Source organism: Rattus norvegicus, chromosome 5, assembly GCF_021556685.1.
Source record: "Rattus norvegicus strain SHRSP/BbbUtx chromosome 5, alternate assembly SHRSP_T2T, whole genome shotgun sequence".
In the NCBI taxonomy this organism is placed as follows: Eukaryota; Metazoa; Chordata; class Mammalia; order Rodentia; family Muridae; genus Rattus; species Rattus norvegicus.
Genome location: NC_141538.1, coordinates 81284034 through 81300000, shown reverse-complemented (window position 1 = coordinate 81300000; position 15967 = coordinate 81284034). Strand labels below are relative to the sequence as shown.

The following is a 15967-nucleotide window of genomic DNA, read 5'->3' as shown; positions in this document are numbered from 1 at the left end:
AGAAAAGCCCTACAAATGTAATGAATGTGGCAAAACCTTTAGGCACAGCTCAAACCTTATGCAACACATAAGATCTCACACGGGCGAGAAGCCGTACGAGTGTAAGGAGTGTGGCAAATCCTTCAGATATAATTCATCTCTCACCGAACATGTGAGAACACACACAGGCGAAATACCCTATGAATGTAATGAATGTGGCAAAGCTTTTAAGTATGGCTCATCCCTGACTAAACACATGCGAATTCATACAGGCGAGAAGCCATTTGAATGTACTGAGTGTGGGAAGACTTTTAGCAAAAAGTCACACCTAGTTATACATCAGAGAACTCACACGAAGGAGAAACCTTATAAATGTAAGGAGTGTGGCAAAGCCTTTGGACATAGCTCATCTCTTACCTACCATCTGAGAACTCACACCGGGGATTGCCCCTTTGAATGTAATCAATGTGGCAAGGCCTTCAAGCAAATTGAGGGCCTTACTCAACACCAGAGAGTTCATACAGGAGAGAAACCCTATGAGTGTGTCGAATGTGGAAAAGCCTTCAGTCAGAAGTCACACCTCATTGTACATCAGAGAACTCATACAGGGGAGAAGCCCTTTGAATGTTATGAGTGTGGAAAAGCCTTCAATGCAAAATCACAACTTGTTATTCATCAGAGATCCCACACTGGAGAGAAACCCTATGAGTGTGTTGAATGTGGTAAAGCCTTCAAACAAAATGCTTCTCTTACCAGACATATGAAGATTCACTCGGAAGAACAATCTCAGGAGGAAGATTAATGTGGGAACTCTGACAGGTGACTGGTTTGGTATTGTTTAACCTTCAAGATGGTCTCAGTTTGATGATGTTAGAGTCTTTTTTTAAGAGTATGAATCTTTACATGAGATCATTAGATGGTAATAAAGTTTAAACTTCATCCTAAACCTTTCCAGGAAATAGTGTGTTTTTACACTTGTTACAAATTGTCTCCATATTTAGATTAAAATAGGAAACTCTTAAAATTGTGAACAAGGAGATGAGAAGATAGCATAATCAGTAAAAGCTTGTTAAGTGGTATAGAGATCTGAATCCCATCCCTAGGACGTCAAAATTTAAATGTGCTGCTGTGCTCTTGCAACCTCATAACTGGGAAAGTTGAGGCAAGAGAATCCCTGAGACTACCTGGCCAATCAGAATTGCTTAATTTACAAGCCATAGGTCAGAGGGAAAACCTTTTAAAGACAGGGTACAGTGCTCCTGAGAAACGGTACTCGTGTTGACACACACACACACACACACACACACACACACACACACTAATTTGTGAAAATGTTTATTAGGGCAACAAATGATAAAATAAAATAATTCATGAACTTTTTAGGCGTTTGCTTAGCCACCACAATTATTTAATTTGCATTTATGCTTACTGCATACTAGGGCCTGTGTAAAATACAGATGAGGGTACCCTCTGGTAACGTAAGCTTTCTTTGTTAATGTCTTCGTTAGCTTCTGAATTAATAGAAAACTTTGGGGAGTTCTTTTGTTTTGTTTTGTTTGAGACAGAATCTTACCAGCCTGGAACTTGTTATGTAGACCAGGCTGACCTTGAACTTGTTATGTAGACCGGGCTGGCCTTGAACTCACAGAGATGTGCCTGTTTCTGCCTCCCAAGTGCTAGAATTAAAGACTTCAATAGAAAACTTTGAGGGGTTTTGTCTAAATATTGTTAATAAGAGTTGACTAAAAATGTGGAAAACAGCTGGCAATGTGTTGTAGTGAATGCTACGTCCTATATCGTTTAAGTACAGAAATCAGATTGTTGAACAGTGTATATAGTATGTTCTCACTGTGGACAAAGACTGTGTATGTGTGTCTGTCTTTTTATGCCTCTGTGTACATGTATATGCATTTATACCGATATATTTGTATATGAATAGACTTGTTTTTTTAAACATAGAAGAAAATAGGGGCTACCACTGAACACAGGAGTGCAGCATGGATGTCTGACATTTTTATCATGTACATGAGACTTATTCAAATATATATCACATTAAAATACTTTTATATGTACAAATTAACACAGTTTAAAAATACAGCCGAGTCTATTCCACAGTGCTATTTGACAAAGTGACCTGAGATTTATATACTCATTTATGAGCAACAAGTTTGAAGTATGGCATTAAACCTTGATATTCATGAAGACTTTCTTGTAGAACACAGATTTTGTTAATATGACTCATAACTGTAACTACTTTATTTCTCTTGTTTGCTATTAAAAACTCAGGATGGATTCTTGTTGCAGATGAGTTTTTATTTCATATTCAGAATGCTAATTCACAAGTGTCTTAGCCGAGGATTTCAGCTGTCTTGCGACAAATGCCTCCACACCCTGTTCTTACCCAGTAGCAGATACCGCTGCTCACTCAGCTTCTCACAGAGTCTGCTTCAGAATGCTTGGCGGGGAAGCATTCCAGAAGGTTCTGTACAGCAGCATGATTCTGTTTTCAAGAGACTTGTCTGCCATTGCAAACTATTAGCTAGGTTCTATTGCTGATAAGACACCATGACTAAAAGCAAAGGGTTCATTTCATCTTGTAGCTTAGAGCTCACCGTCCAGGGAATTCAGGGCAGGAACCTAGAGGTAAGAGGCCATAGAGGAGTACTGCTTACTGGCTTGCTTCTCATAGCATGCTCCACCTGCTTTCTTGTACATTAGGACTGTCAGCCCAGGGTGGCCTCTCCAACAGTGAGCTGGGCAGCGTTTCTCAAGTCAACCGTCAAACAAGAAAGTGCACCACAGGCTTTCCCATGTACCCTTCTAGCAGGAGCATTTTCTCAGTTGACATCCCCCTCACACATCATAATCCCAACTCGGGAAACTGGTTTAAGATCATGTCTCTGAAGCAAGCTTACAAAATACACTCTTGGGCTGGAGATGGCTTGGTCATTAAAGGGTAATCTCACAACCAAAAGAATAAACATTCAGTTCCCAGCACCCACAGCAGTCTCTCCAGTCAAAACAAAGTGAAACTAAACAAAACAAAAACCGGCCCATCTCACCCCCTTCCCTGAAAAGAAAATATTCGATTGTCTGTAACCTTTTATATTCTCACAGCATATTCATTAAATCCCATCTCACAACACCATGGCCCAGTCGTTAGAACCTGTCTAGTCCTGTTCCGTCCCCCTCAGGATTTTATCTACAAGGCAGCGTAGCACAATAGTAGGCCCCAAACATAGGTGATTAAATACTTCATTCTGGTTCTTCCCAACGTCCTCATTTCAGAGAACAATGAGCATAAATATGGGCAAAGTCTGTGTGTTCACATGTGCATGCTTGTATTGGGGGATTATTGATTACCCTAGGAATATTGTGCTTTCATATCCAAATAATTGCTCTTCAGTGAAGAAAGTAGAATACGAGATCCATTGGCATTGGTGATTTCTCTCCAAGTAGAAGTCCGGTACTGTACACAGAGCTGCAGAAAGCCTGCATCTTTTTAGAAGGGTATCCTGAATGGTAGACATTAGTGCTTCGAGTCATTTTGTGTAGTAAAAATAAATTCTCTCTTAGGTGAATGAAAAAAAAAAGTAAGAGAACTAGATGTCAGGGCTGAGGGTGGTTCAGTAGACACTGAAGTGTAAGGATAAGGACCAGCAACTACATAGAAGGAAGGCCAGGCATGCACGGGTTGCACCAAATCCAGGTCAAGCATCAGAGAACTCCAGATTTCTCCCCACTATATCTAATTGTCAGAATTTAAGTGACTACTTCAATGAGCTAGAACGAGGCTCTGCTTGGCGACAAATGTGCACTGTACTCGTGTCTGTCATATAGCAGTTTTCTTCAAACCAAAACTTCTGTTCTTCAGGGTTCTAAAGCATGTGGTCAGAGAGTCCTAAGGAAGAGCTCTTTAAGACATAGGATGTGGGGCCTGGAGAGATGGTTCCAGTGAGCACTGGATTCTCTCCCACAGGATCTGGCTTTGATTCCCAGCACTCACACAGCAGGTCCTGGGGCCTACTAAGTCTGGGGACCTGTTCACAGGGAGCACATTATGACGTATTTGTGATTGATAAGCTGGACTCCAAGGTGCTTCTCACTGGAAGGGAGACACTTTATCAGCCTGTGTTGGCCCAAATGACCTTTATACTTTAGAAATAGGAGGGTGGGTCAATGAAGGAATGTGGTTGATGTGAGCCCACAGAGCAAGTTTAAGATGTATTTGAAAAGAGAACCCAGAGGTTCTGAATTAGCCTTCATTTTATCTTCAAACACTTATGTCTGTAGTGGGAGTGTAAGAGGCCCCAGATCTTATAACTCCATCCGTGATGGAGGTACCATTCAGGCTGTAAGCAGTGTGTGGACAGCACTGACTGCCAGAACTCAGGGCCTAATCCATTGTGTGTCTGTGTGTCTTTCTATGTGTGTCGGTCAGTTCTGTTTACCTGTAATGACCAGTGGATTCCTCTGCTATGAGAGCCCCTGGCTTAAGACCGATGCCCAATCCTGTTGGGGACCCAAATGCTTTGGGCTTTGCCAGGTCACCTAAAGAAAGAAACACACACACGCACACACACACATGCACACACACACACACACACACACACACACGCACACGAACACACACCCTCCACATGACCCACTCAGGGAGCAGGAGCACTTGCTTATTTGTTGCTTGACTGTCAGTCTCAATCAGGGTTGCTCCCTGTGTGGAGGTGGGGAGAGGCCAGGCCTCTCATCCAGGGTCCCTTTCCTCTAAGGAGCATGAACACAGGGAGGAGGAAATAGCTACCTAAGGTGAGTCCCCCTCTGTTCCACCCATATCTGCTCTAAGCAGCTCCAGCGAAGCAGAAAAGTTCCCCTCAGCTGAGCCTGAAGGGGAAGAGAAAGTTCTCCTTTATGATTTATGTCTCCTTTTAAATCAATAATCTGTGTCTTAGGGTTTCATTGCTGTGAGGAGACATCATGACCAAGGTAACTCTTATACAGGAAAACATTTAATTGGGGCAGCTTACAGTCTTAAGGGTTTAGTTCATTATCGTCGCCATGGGAAGTGAGGCAGCATCCAGGCAGACATGGAGAAGTTGAGAGTTCCATATCTTGATCCAAAGGCAGCCAGGAAGAGACTGTCTAAAGTGGGCAGCTAGGAGGGGAGCTTGAGGATAGGAGCTCAAAGCCCACCCCCACAGTGATGAACTTCTGCCAACAAGGCCACACATATTCTGACAAGGCCACACACCCTAATGTCACTTCCCAGGAGCCGAGCATATTTAAGCCGACACAATCCACTGTAACTTTAATTTTTTTCAAAACATATTTTTAATGATGGTTTTTAAACACTTTAACCTTTCTTGTAACCCACCACCCACCAGAGACAGTACAAAGAAAAGGATATAAGGGAAGTAGACCTGTTTAGAAAAGATCTTTGGAGCAACTCCAGTCTGTGTTGTCCGGAAATTGGCAGTTTGGTTCGTGCATCAGCAGCAGCAGCAGCAGCTCAATCCACAGGCAAACACTTCACAGATACACCAGTAGTCCAGTTTGGTAGAAACCAGTTAGCAACAATGGGAACAACCTAGTGGAGACAGCCAGGCTTCAGCCTAGGATCCAGTCAGCAGGGGCCAACAGGAACACCAGAAGTTCTTGGCTGTGTCTGTCTCAGCGATGTGAAGATCGATAAAGCCTCGAGACCCACAAGCTTTGTACAGCCAGCTGTACCAATAAGCTAGGCCCTGTCTGTCACTCTGTGGAGTCCTATTTACACCCTCCAAGCATCATGTGTCCACCATGTGTCGTGCCTCAGTGTGTGCATCCAATCAGCCCGAGTCTGCCAAGAAACTGCAGCACACCACTATACTACCAGAAGGTTTCTGGTGCATTTCTCTCTATGGAGTCCTGACAACTGCACCTCAACTATGCCATGTAAGGTGGACCAACACATGCATGTTGTTAGAAAAGAATCCTTCATCATGTGTCCTTTCCTGTGCTTGCTTTAGCAGAATATCTTCTCTCCTGTGTCTGCTTCAGCCAAACATTCCTTCACACTTTGCCTTAGCAAAACACCATCCAACTGTGTTTCTGTAAAATTATAAAAAAAGCTTTCTTTTACCCCGTACTAGAGCCGGCATCATAGTGCCCCAAGACATCTGGTAGATATCTTCATCTCAGTCAGCAAAGCTTCTCACCTGCTCTGCTCCATCCCATACCACACTGCCTATGACTACTCTCTGAGCCTGGCAACAATCTCTCTACCCATCCAGTTCCCAAGGCAGGTTGAACCAGGCCAGAAATATACATCCCAAGTCCGTGGCACCTTAGGGTCTCTGGCTGCCACATAACTCTCTTTGATTTAAATCTCCACATGAAAGAACACACAACACAATAACCTCTGATCCAATTGATAAGATATAATTTCCCACCTAAACATACAGAGCCCTGTCCACATCCATCCCTTAAAAATATTCATAACCTGTAAATGTGCAGAGAGGAATCTTCACATCAGCCTCCATATTCTTTCCGCTGCTTCCTCTGCCTCACTCCAGTCTCCTCCTCTCTCTAAAACTTTTCTCCCCTCATCCTTCCTTCTCATCCAATGGCAGGCCTCATTCTATCTTGTCCCTGCCTTCGCCTGTGTGACATCCTACACAACAGACTTTCCAAACAACCTTTAAGTTTCCACTTCAACCCACAACCTACCATTTTCTGAAAAAGAGTTTAAAACACAAAACCAAAAATCACCCCTGGACTAGATATGGGGAATGACACAAGACAGTATAGCCTGTTAAAATCAGATTCTCCCTTCTATCCAACATTGACCGAGCAAACTTTAAGCAATTTTCACTAAGTTCAGATGCTAAAAAAATTCCCTTTGTTACTGACTCATATTTAACCAGAATCTGAGCACATCTTGGTGGCCACCGTGTCTTTATTGATACTCATAAGCTCAATGCAGACAGTGTTTGTCTTCTGAGAATCCGTGGATGGTTTAGGACTCATAAGGGTGTCTGTGTGACAGAGTCTGGCCCTCAGGGTCATGGATTAATATTGCTTAAAAACCAACAGTAGAGGCTTTGAAGAAGTCATCCAGGGTTAAGAACTTGGGGTAGTGGGCAGAGTTTATTTGAGCAATTCGTGGAAATTAAATAAAGCAATAGATAACTGTATCGGTTCAAAGGATAAATTCAAAAGTAAGTTAGAAAATGTTGCAAGACAATGGGATGAGAACAGGACGTTACAGTTCACTGGGTGAAAAAGCAATGTCAAAGGTTATAACAGTAGATTCCCGCTGTATAACTACCTCAAGTGGCAACACATTCTACACCTCCAGAAACTACCAAAAAAGGACAAACTCAACTGAAAATGATGTACTATACTTTACATTACAGAAGGAGGAAGTAAAGATTAGAGCCCCTCTCTTTCATTCTATAAGTTCTGTCCCTTTGGAGAACCCTGACTAATACAGATTTTAGTACCAGAAGAGGTTCTAGCACAACAGTAGGTCTGCAAGTGGTGTCCTTGCCCTGTCCAGCTCAGCGCTCAGTCCTATCCCCAGCTCTTCTACAAGAGTCCCCGAGCTCGGCCTGATGTTTCACTGTGGGTGTCTGCATCTGTTTCCATTCAGTGCTGGATGAAGCGTCTCAGGGGACAGCTATGCCAGGCTGCTGTCTCCAGGCATAGCAGAGTATCACTAAGACCGTCAGGGTTGACTCTCCAATGGAATGGATCTCAAGGTGGGCAGTCATTGGTCGGCCATTCCCTCAAACTCTGCTCCATCTTTGTCCCTGAACATCATGGAGGCAGGACAGATTTTGGGTTGAAGGTTTTGTAGCTGGATTAATGTCTCCCTCCCTCCACTGGAAGTCCTGCCTGGCTGTAGGAGATGGCCACTTCAATCTCCATGTTACCTGCTAGTAGGAGTCTAAGGTAGGTCATCCCTATAGCCTCCCCAGAGCCTCCCTTATCCTAGATCTCCAGCTAGTTCCAGAATTGCCCCCACCAGTTTCTGTTCTCACACCCAGACCTCCCCAGCACCCTCTCCCCACACCTGATCACAGTCCCCTCCTCACCCCCTCTCCCACCTATCTCCCTTTGATGACTATTTTGTTTCCTTCTGAGTGAGATTCATGAAACCTCCCTTGGGCCCTCCTAATTACCTTTGAGTCTGTGGGTTGTAGTATGGTTATCCTGCACTTTATGGCTAATGTCTACTTATAAGTGACTAGATACCATGCGTATCTTTCTGGATCTGAATCACCTCACTCAGGACGATATTTTCTAGTTCCATCCATTTGTCCGCAAATTTCACGATGTCTTTGTTTTTAATAGCTGAATAGTATTTCACTGTGTAGAAGTACCAGATTTTCTTTTTTCCATTCAGCAGTTGAGGGACATCTGGGCTATTCCCAATTCCTGGCTACTACAAATATAGCTGCTATGATCACAGCTGAGCGAGTGTCTTTGTGGTAGAGCGGGGTATGTTTGGGGCATATAGCTGAGACTTCAGGTAGAACTATTTCCAATTTTCTGAGAAACTGCCAAATTGATTTCCAAAGTGGTTGTCCAAGTTTGCACTCCCACCAGCAATGGGTGAATATTCCCTTTCCCCACATCTTAACCATCATGTGCTGTCACCTCAGTTTTTGATTATAGCCATTCTGATTGGTATAAGAAGGAATCTCAGAGTCATTTGTTTTGCATTTCCTGAGGACTGAGGACACTGAAAATTCCTTTAAGTGCTTCTCAGCTATTCAAGATTCCTCTGTTGAGAATTCTCTGTTTATCTCTGTAGCTCAGAGTTATTGGCGTTTTTGGGGATTCGTCTCCTGTGCCAATGTGTTCAAGGAAGTTCCCCCACTTTCTCTTCTATTAGGTTCAGTATGTCCGGTTTCATGTTGAGGTCCTTGATCCACTTGGACTTTAGTTTTGTGCAGGGTGATAGATATGGCTCTATTTACATTCTTCTACATACAGACATTCAGTTAAACCAGCACCATTTGATTGAAGATGCATCTTTTTTCCATTGTATGATTTTGGCTTCTTTATCAAAAATCAGGTGTCCATAGGGGTGTGTGTGTGTGTGTGTGTGTGTGTGTGTGTGTGTGTGTGTGTGTGTGTGTGTGTGATTTACAGACCTTTGATTTTATTCCATTCATCAACCTGTCTGTCTCTGTAACAACACGGTGTAGTTATTATTATTATTGGCTCTGTAGTGCAGCTTGAAATCAGGATGGTGATTCCTCCAGAGTTTCTTTTATTGTTCAGAATTGTTTGGTTATCCTGGGTTTTGGTTTTCTATTTGAGATTGAGAACTGCTCTGTAAAGGTCTGTAATGAATTGCGTTGGAATTATGGTGGCAGTTGCTCTGAACTCATAGATCGCTTTGGGCCATATGGCCATTTTCGCTGTGTCAATCCTACTGACCCATGAGCATGGGAGTTATTTCGATCTTCTGATAACTCCCTTGATTTCTTTATTCAGGGACTTGAAGTTCTTGTCATACAGGCCTTTCACTTGCTTGGTTAGAGTTATACCACAATAGTTTGCATTATTCATGGCTATTGTAAAGGTTGCTGCTTCCCTAATTTCTTTCTCAGCCTGTTTATTGTTTTTTAAGGAGGGCTACTGATTTATTCTGAGTTAATTTTGTATCCAGCATCTTTGCTGAAGGTGTTTATCAGCTGGTAGAATTTTGGGAGTCACATACGTGTACTATCACATCATCTGTGAATAGTGATACCTTGACTTCTTCCTTTCCAATTTGTTCCTCTTTGATCTCCTTTAGTTGTCTTAGTGCTGTAGCTAGAACTTCCTCCAAGCACTATGTTAAATTGATAGAGAGAAAATGGGCATCCTTGTCTCATCCCTGATTTTAGGGGAACTGCTTTATATTTTTCTTTATTTTTTTGATGTTGGCTTTTGGCTTGCTGTATATTGTTTTTATTGTGTTTAGAAATGCACCTTATATCTTGGATCTCTCCAAGACATTTAATATGAAGGAGTGTTGGATTATGTCAAAGACTTTTTCTGCATCTAGTGAAATGATCATGTGATATTTTTCTTTTAGTTTGTATGTACAGTGGATTGCATTGATGGATTTCTGTACATTGAACCATCCCTGTATCCCTGGGATGAAGCCTACATGATCATGGTGAATAATGTTTTTGGTGTGTTCCTGGATTCAGTTTGCAAGCATTTTATCAAGAACATTTGCATCAGTGTTCATAGTGGAAATTGGTCTGAAGTTCTCTTTATTTATTGAGTCTTTGTGTTGTTTAGGTATCATTGAATTCTAGAAAGTGCTTAATTCATTTCTTTATTTCCAGTGGCTGGACAATGGAGCTGGGGGTCCGGGGGAGGGCAGTAGGCAGCTCAGCGCAGTATTTTGTTAAGAATGTGTTTGTACAGATTTTCATGTTTTATTTCTTTGTTATGTAGTATCAGAATGATTAAGAGAGTATCAGAGGGCTGGAGAGATGGCTCAGCCGTTAAAGGCTAGGCTCACAATCAAAAATATAAGAGCATATCAGATGTTGTCATATCTAAATTTTGACATATCAAAGGAATGTCCCTTGAAGGAACATCATAAAATTTATAATGCATTTATGGTTGTAAGAGGGATGCTTACATCACGCTGTGTACAATTTCGACTCTGTTAAACACATGACACCTTTGAGGCTGTATATGGGGTAATTACACAGGCGTAGTTATGACCTGGCTGTAAATTAAGCATGACAAAGGGAGGTGTGACTGTGTTTCACATTGACCAGGGGTGGGCTTGTAATGGCTGTTCTTGGTTGTCAACGACATCTGGAATTAACTAAACCTTAACAGCCAATGCACGTGTGAGAGAGTGGCTAAGTCAATTGAAGATGGAAAGACCCACTTTTTATCAGGAGTTTTTGAGGAGGGAAGATCCACATTGAAACTGGGTCACCCCCTCTGCTGACAGCTTACATAGAAGATGTGGAAGAAGGAAGATCCCTCCCTAGAGCCTCCTCTTACTCTGGCTAGAAGGTCCATTCCTTCATGAGCGTTAGGGCCTACTTTGGAATTCTGACATACACTGAAAAACAGCTATGACATCCAACCTTGTGGACTAAACAACTCCTGAATTCTTGGACTTTATGTTAACAGATTACCTGAACTACAGTCTGTAGACCATTCTAATAAACAAATCACACACACACACACACACACACACACACACACACACACACAGACACACAGACACACATACTGTAAGTTTTATTCCTCTAGGGAACCCCACTTAATACAATAGCACAAAGACACTTACATTTGATTTGTATTGGGTAAGAAGTAATGAAAGCATTCGCCAAAGGACGGGAGCAGAGAAAAAGTGCTAAGACAAACTCACAAGAAAGGACTATGATGGGGGCTGGGGATTTAGCTCAGTGGTAGAGCGCTTACCTAGGAAGCGCAAGGCCCTGGGTTCGGTCCCCAGCTCCGAAAAAAAGAACCAAAAAAAAAAAAAAAAAAAAAAAAAAAAGAAAGGACTATGAGCAGTTTCCTACGGAGAAAGACCTCAGACTATCTAAAGTAACTCCAGTGAAAGAATGGAACTTCAGAAATAGGGGTATAGACCGCTGGTGGTGAATGGCGACTTTGTAACCATGACACCCTAATTCAATCCTCAGCACCCAAAAAACAAAAGAACAGAATGTAACCCGGAGGTTAGAAGACCAGTAACCAAGGCTTTTAATTGAAACATTAGCCTGAAACATTTGTAATGAAAGATGAGATTAATATTTTAATGGAGATTAAAAATGGATCCTTTGGAGCTGGACTTACAGATGGTTGTGAACCACCATGTGGGTGCCATGCACCAAACCTAAGTCCTCTGAAAGAACAGCCCTATGCTTTTAACCGGTGACAAAGCTCTCCAGTCCTGACTTGTCTAGTTAGACGTTTTTTAGTTTTATTTTATGTGTATAAGTGTTTTGGCTGCATGTATGTCTATTCACCACATATACCACTCATGCCTGAAGAGGTCAGAATAAGGTGTCCTATCTTCTGAAACTGGAGGTATAGATGGTTGCGAGCTATCCTGTGTATGCTGGAAACTGAACTCAGGTCCTCTGTGAGGGCATCGAGTGCTCTTATCCACTGAGCTATCTCTCCAGCCTCGACTTTTGTATTTTTAAAAAGGACGATAATGAGTACAAGTTTTGTGCTCCAACTCGCCAGCTACTGGCTGCAAGTTATAAGCACAAACTTAACAGAGACCTAACATGCACAAAGGAAGCCCCAGCAATGTGGCTGTAGAATACAGCGCAACACTGAGGTTGGCCAGTAGGGGGCAACTCTACACATTGCTACACTGGCTCTGTGAGCCCCCTGCATAGATTTCTTAGTGTGGTTAAGATTCTTACTCTTAAGGGTTGGGGATTTAGCTCAGTGGTAGAGCGCTTACCTGGGAAGCACAAGGCCCTGGGTTCGATCCCCAGTTCCGAAAAAAAAAAAGAACCCCCCCCCCAAAAAAAGTTACTTTGGGCTGGAGAGAAGGCTCAGTGGTTAAGAGCACTGACTGCTCTTCCAGAGGTCCTGAGTTCAAATCCCAGCAACCATATGGTGGCTCACAACCATCTGTAATGGGATCCGATGCCCTCTTCTGGTGTGTCTGAAGACAGCTACAGTGTACTTGTATATGATAAATAAATCTTTAAAAAAAAAAAAGATTCCTACTCTTTCGTCTGTAGGTGAGCTTAACAGAACTACGCATGTGTAATTCCAAAGGCCGTGGTGTGGTTGTCGGGTCTGTCCTATTATCTCCAGAGTTTCAGTCCTTATTTGGTTTGTTAGTAGTATTTGACTGGCTCCTCCATATTTTTATATATCTAATTAAAACTGTATTGCATAGTGGATGGATGAAACTGTATGAGATTAAGCTGAACGCCACAACCAATTAACACGGAATGTCACACAGAGTGGTACTTCTCTGCACTCTAACACAGTTATAGTCATTTTATTATTTATAAACAAATTTCTGACACTAGATTTATAATGTATTTCAGACTGGAGTTTCATTTTTATTTTAATTTCCATCTCAAGTAGGTCCATTCTTTGTAGTCATTTGAAAACTATTTAAAGTTCCTTTGCATCTAAATAAAACCAAAGCGATCATGTCTTCAGAAAACCAGTTCTCAGGCTTACAATGAAATTACTTCTGAATTGCTGTTTATCAGATAAATTATGAGTGATAAAGCAATCATTGCCATATCGTCTTCATAGACACATATAATAAGGCCATTTTTAGCATTTCTTGTTATATTTGACCATTTAGATTAATTTTAATGTGTGTGTGTGTGTGTGTGTGTGTGTGTGTGTGTGTGTGTGCGCGCGCGCGTGCGTGCAGGTGCACGCCGAGGCCTGACAAGGGCACTTGGGCTGCAGGTGGTTGTGAGTTGCTCGATGGGGCTGCTGGGAACTTCTGTCCATCCTGCCCTCTGGAAGCATGTCTCGAGACAGTATCAACGACCGAGGTGCCTCCCAGCCCTAAGCACTTCTTCAGGTATCCAGTTTTAAGTTTTACACATAAGTGGCTAAAATGTTTTTACATTCTGAATTTTAAAACCACTAATCATGCTTCAGTTAAAAAAGAATTAACATCCACGGAAGCATCCACCGTTCAGTGAAGTGTATGAACCGCCAGCACAAATTCAGTTTCTGACCTGTAAAGGGTGGTTATATAGGTTCGGTTCAGTTAATGTCAGGGGGAGAAGTCCTGAGATAACTTATGAAACTATTTGCAGCATAAAACACAGAAAATTATGAGTAATGAAGAAAGAAGAATAAAAGGAAGACAGAAGCAAGAGGTGCCTACATCACGAAGGTTGAAACCAGCATCTCAGCGACTCGCATGCATCCAGCATCTGTGTGGATCAGTCAATGGCACATAGATGCCTTCACACCCACCTGTACACAGGGATACGGACGTCAGGTTTCAAAACACTAGGCAGAGGCATAATCTTTATTGTTTCTCATGTAGAGTCAGTTTTTGTTTCTTTTGGTGTTTTGTTTTTTCCTTCCTTCATTAGTAACTTTCTTGGGTCATTTCTTTATTTTTGTTTTTGTTTCAATTCCACACAGGCTAGAGTTATTTGGAAAGAGGCACCCTCAAGTGAGAAAATGCCTCTAGGAAACTGATTCGGGAGGACCCACCTCACTATGGCAGTACCACCCTGGGCAGGGTGTTCTGAGTTATATAAGAAGGCAGGCTCACAATCCACAGGGAACGAGCCAGGAAGCGATGTTCTCCTAAGGACTCTGCTTTAGTCCCTGCCTCCAAGTTCTCTCATAGAGTCCCCCCACCACACACACACATACACACACACACACACACACACACACACAACTTCCCTTCATGATAGACTGTAAGCTAAAATAAATCCTTTCCTCCTCAAGTTGCTTTTCTTCATGGTATTAATCGCAATAACTCTAAATTGTATCTACGTAAGGATACAGAATACCAATGTGTTCTTAACACCTCACATTCTCTGAACACCATGTACTTTCTCGATAGACTTCCCTCTAATTCCAGCTATCGAGAGTAAGCTTACATGATCTCTTGCCAGCACGTTCCAGTAACTTCCTTCATGATCTCCTGCCTAAAGGTTCTCAACCTTCCTGATGCTATGACCCTTTAATACAGTTCCTCATGTCATGGTGGCCTCCAACCATAAACTTATTTTGTTGTTACTTCACAAATGTCATTTGGCTGCTGTTATTAATTGAAATGTAAATATCTGATATGCAGGATATAGGACATGTGACCCAGGTGAGGGTCACAACCCACACATTGAGAACCCATGTAGGGTCTCGATCCACATGTTTGTGTGTGTGTGTGTGTGTGTGTGTGTGTGTGTGTGTGTAAGGACTGGGAAGGCAGCTGGGCATTATAGAGACTAAAAACGGAATGTCTGTGTTAGGCAGTAGCCTGAGCTAGCTCCATAACCCTTGCTCCTTTAAGCCCTGAGGATTCAGCGTTTTCCTAGGTTCTGGTACTTCTGTAATGAGGCTGGTACATTTTAGACCTAACACATGTTATAGGCTGTCTCCAAAAGTGAATATTCTATACAATGACATCTCAGATACTAATTAGCATGTAAGTCTGGTTAGGCAGCCACCATGCTGGGGAAGAATTGAGGAAACCTGGGAGCTCTGGGAAGATATGCGTGGTAGATAGCTATGGGAGGCTCCTTTGAGTGTGTTCCTCTGGAGAATGGGGCCAAGGGGGTTCCTTCCTCTTGAAAGCCCTGATACTCACTGGTACACTGATAGCAACTTTTTTCTCTCTTCTCCTGCCTTCCTGTTGGTCTTTGTTATCCAAATGCAGCCAGATGAACTTTGAAAGCACACCTCTGACCATGCTCCTACTGTAATTCTAAAATGCTTCAGGTCCTTCCCAGATACATGAAAACCAACCCCTACCAAGCTCCTCACGGGCCCACATAAGCTGATCCGGGATAAGAGTGCCCACCAAAAATACGTACATTGGAAGCTTTACCCATAGTGCCTGAGGGTGTGATTTGGTGTAATTATGGTAAGATGAGATCTTCAGGGTGAACCCTAAGTCAAGATGACTGACCAGTGTCCTCAAAAGAAAAGACTGGGATACAGGATGGATCAGAGAAGAGACTTCCTGAAGACCCGGGAACACGATTCCACCAATGAGGAAGAGCTCAGAAGAAGCAAGCCCCATCGAACACCTTGCTCCCAGAGTTCTGGCTGCCAGAAAGAAGAAAGTATAATTTTTGCTGAAGTCACCCATACTGCATGAGTTCGAGAGGGCAGCCCATGCAAACTGACACAACTCCCTTTCTAGCCTCGAATCATTTCGTAATTCCTGTGTTCACTGTGTTCTAGCAAGGTTTCCTTTGGCTCTCTAAACTATTTGTACTCCTGTTTGCCATGGCCTTCACGAATGTATCCATTCTCCCCACACCCTAGAAGGCCCTCTGCCTAG

General features: G+C 42.6%; 1 protein-coding gene and 1 non-coding gene across 17 annotated transcripts in view; both read left to right on the top strand.

The window, feature by feature from the left end:
• Positions 1-15967, top strand: part of Zfp37 (zinc finger protein 37) — a 119149-nt gene that overhangs the window by 38141 nt on the left and 65041 nt on the right. For 10 of the 16 annotated variants that reach the window (XM_087660070.1, XM_087660068.1, XM_087660069.1 and 7 more), the window contains one exon: positions 1-2272. This exon is cut by the window's left edge and continues 766 nt beyond it. In XM_087660070.1, coding sequence (XP_087516196.1) covers positions 1-781 — 781 coding nt within the window. In that variant the 3' untranslated portion in view covers positions 782-2272. 16 annotated transcript variants of the gene reach the window in all.
• Trnap-ggg4 (transfer RNA proline (anticodon GGG) 4) lies at positions 12384-12457 on the top strand. Its single transcript has one exon. It is a non-coding gene; the product is annotated as a tRNA-Pro (tRNA).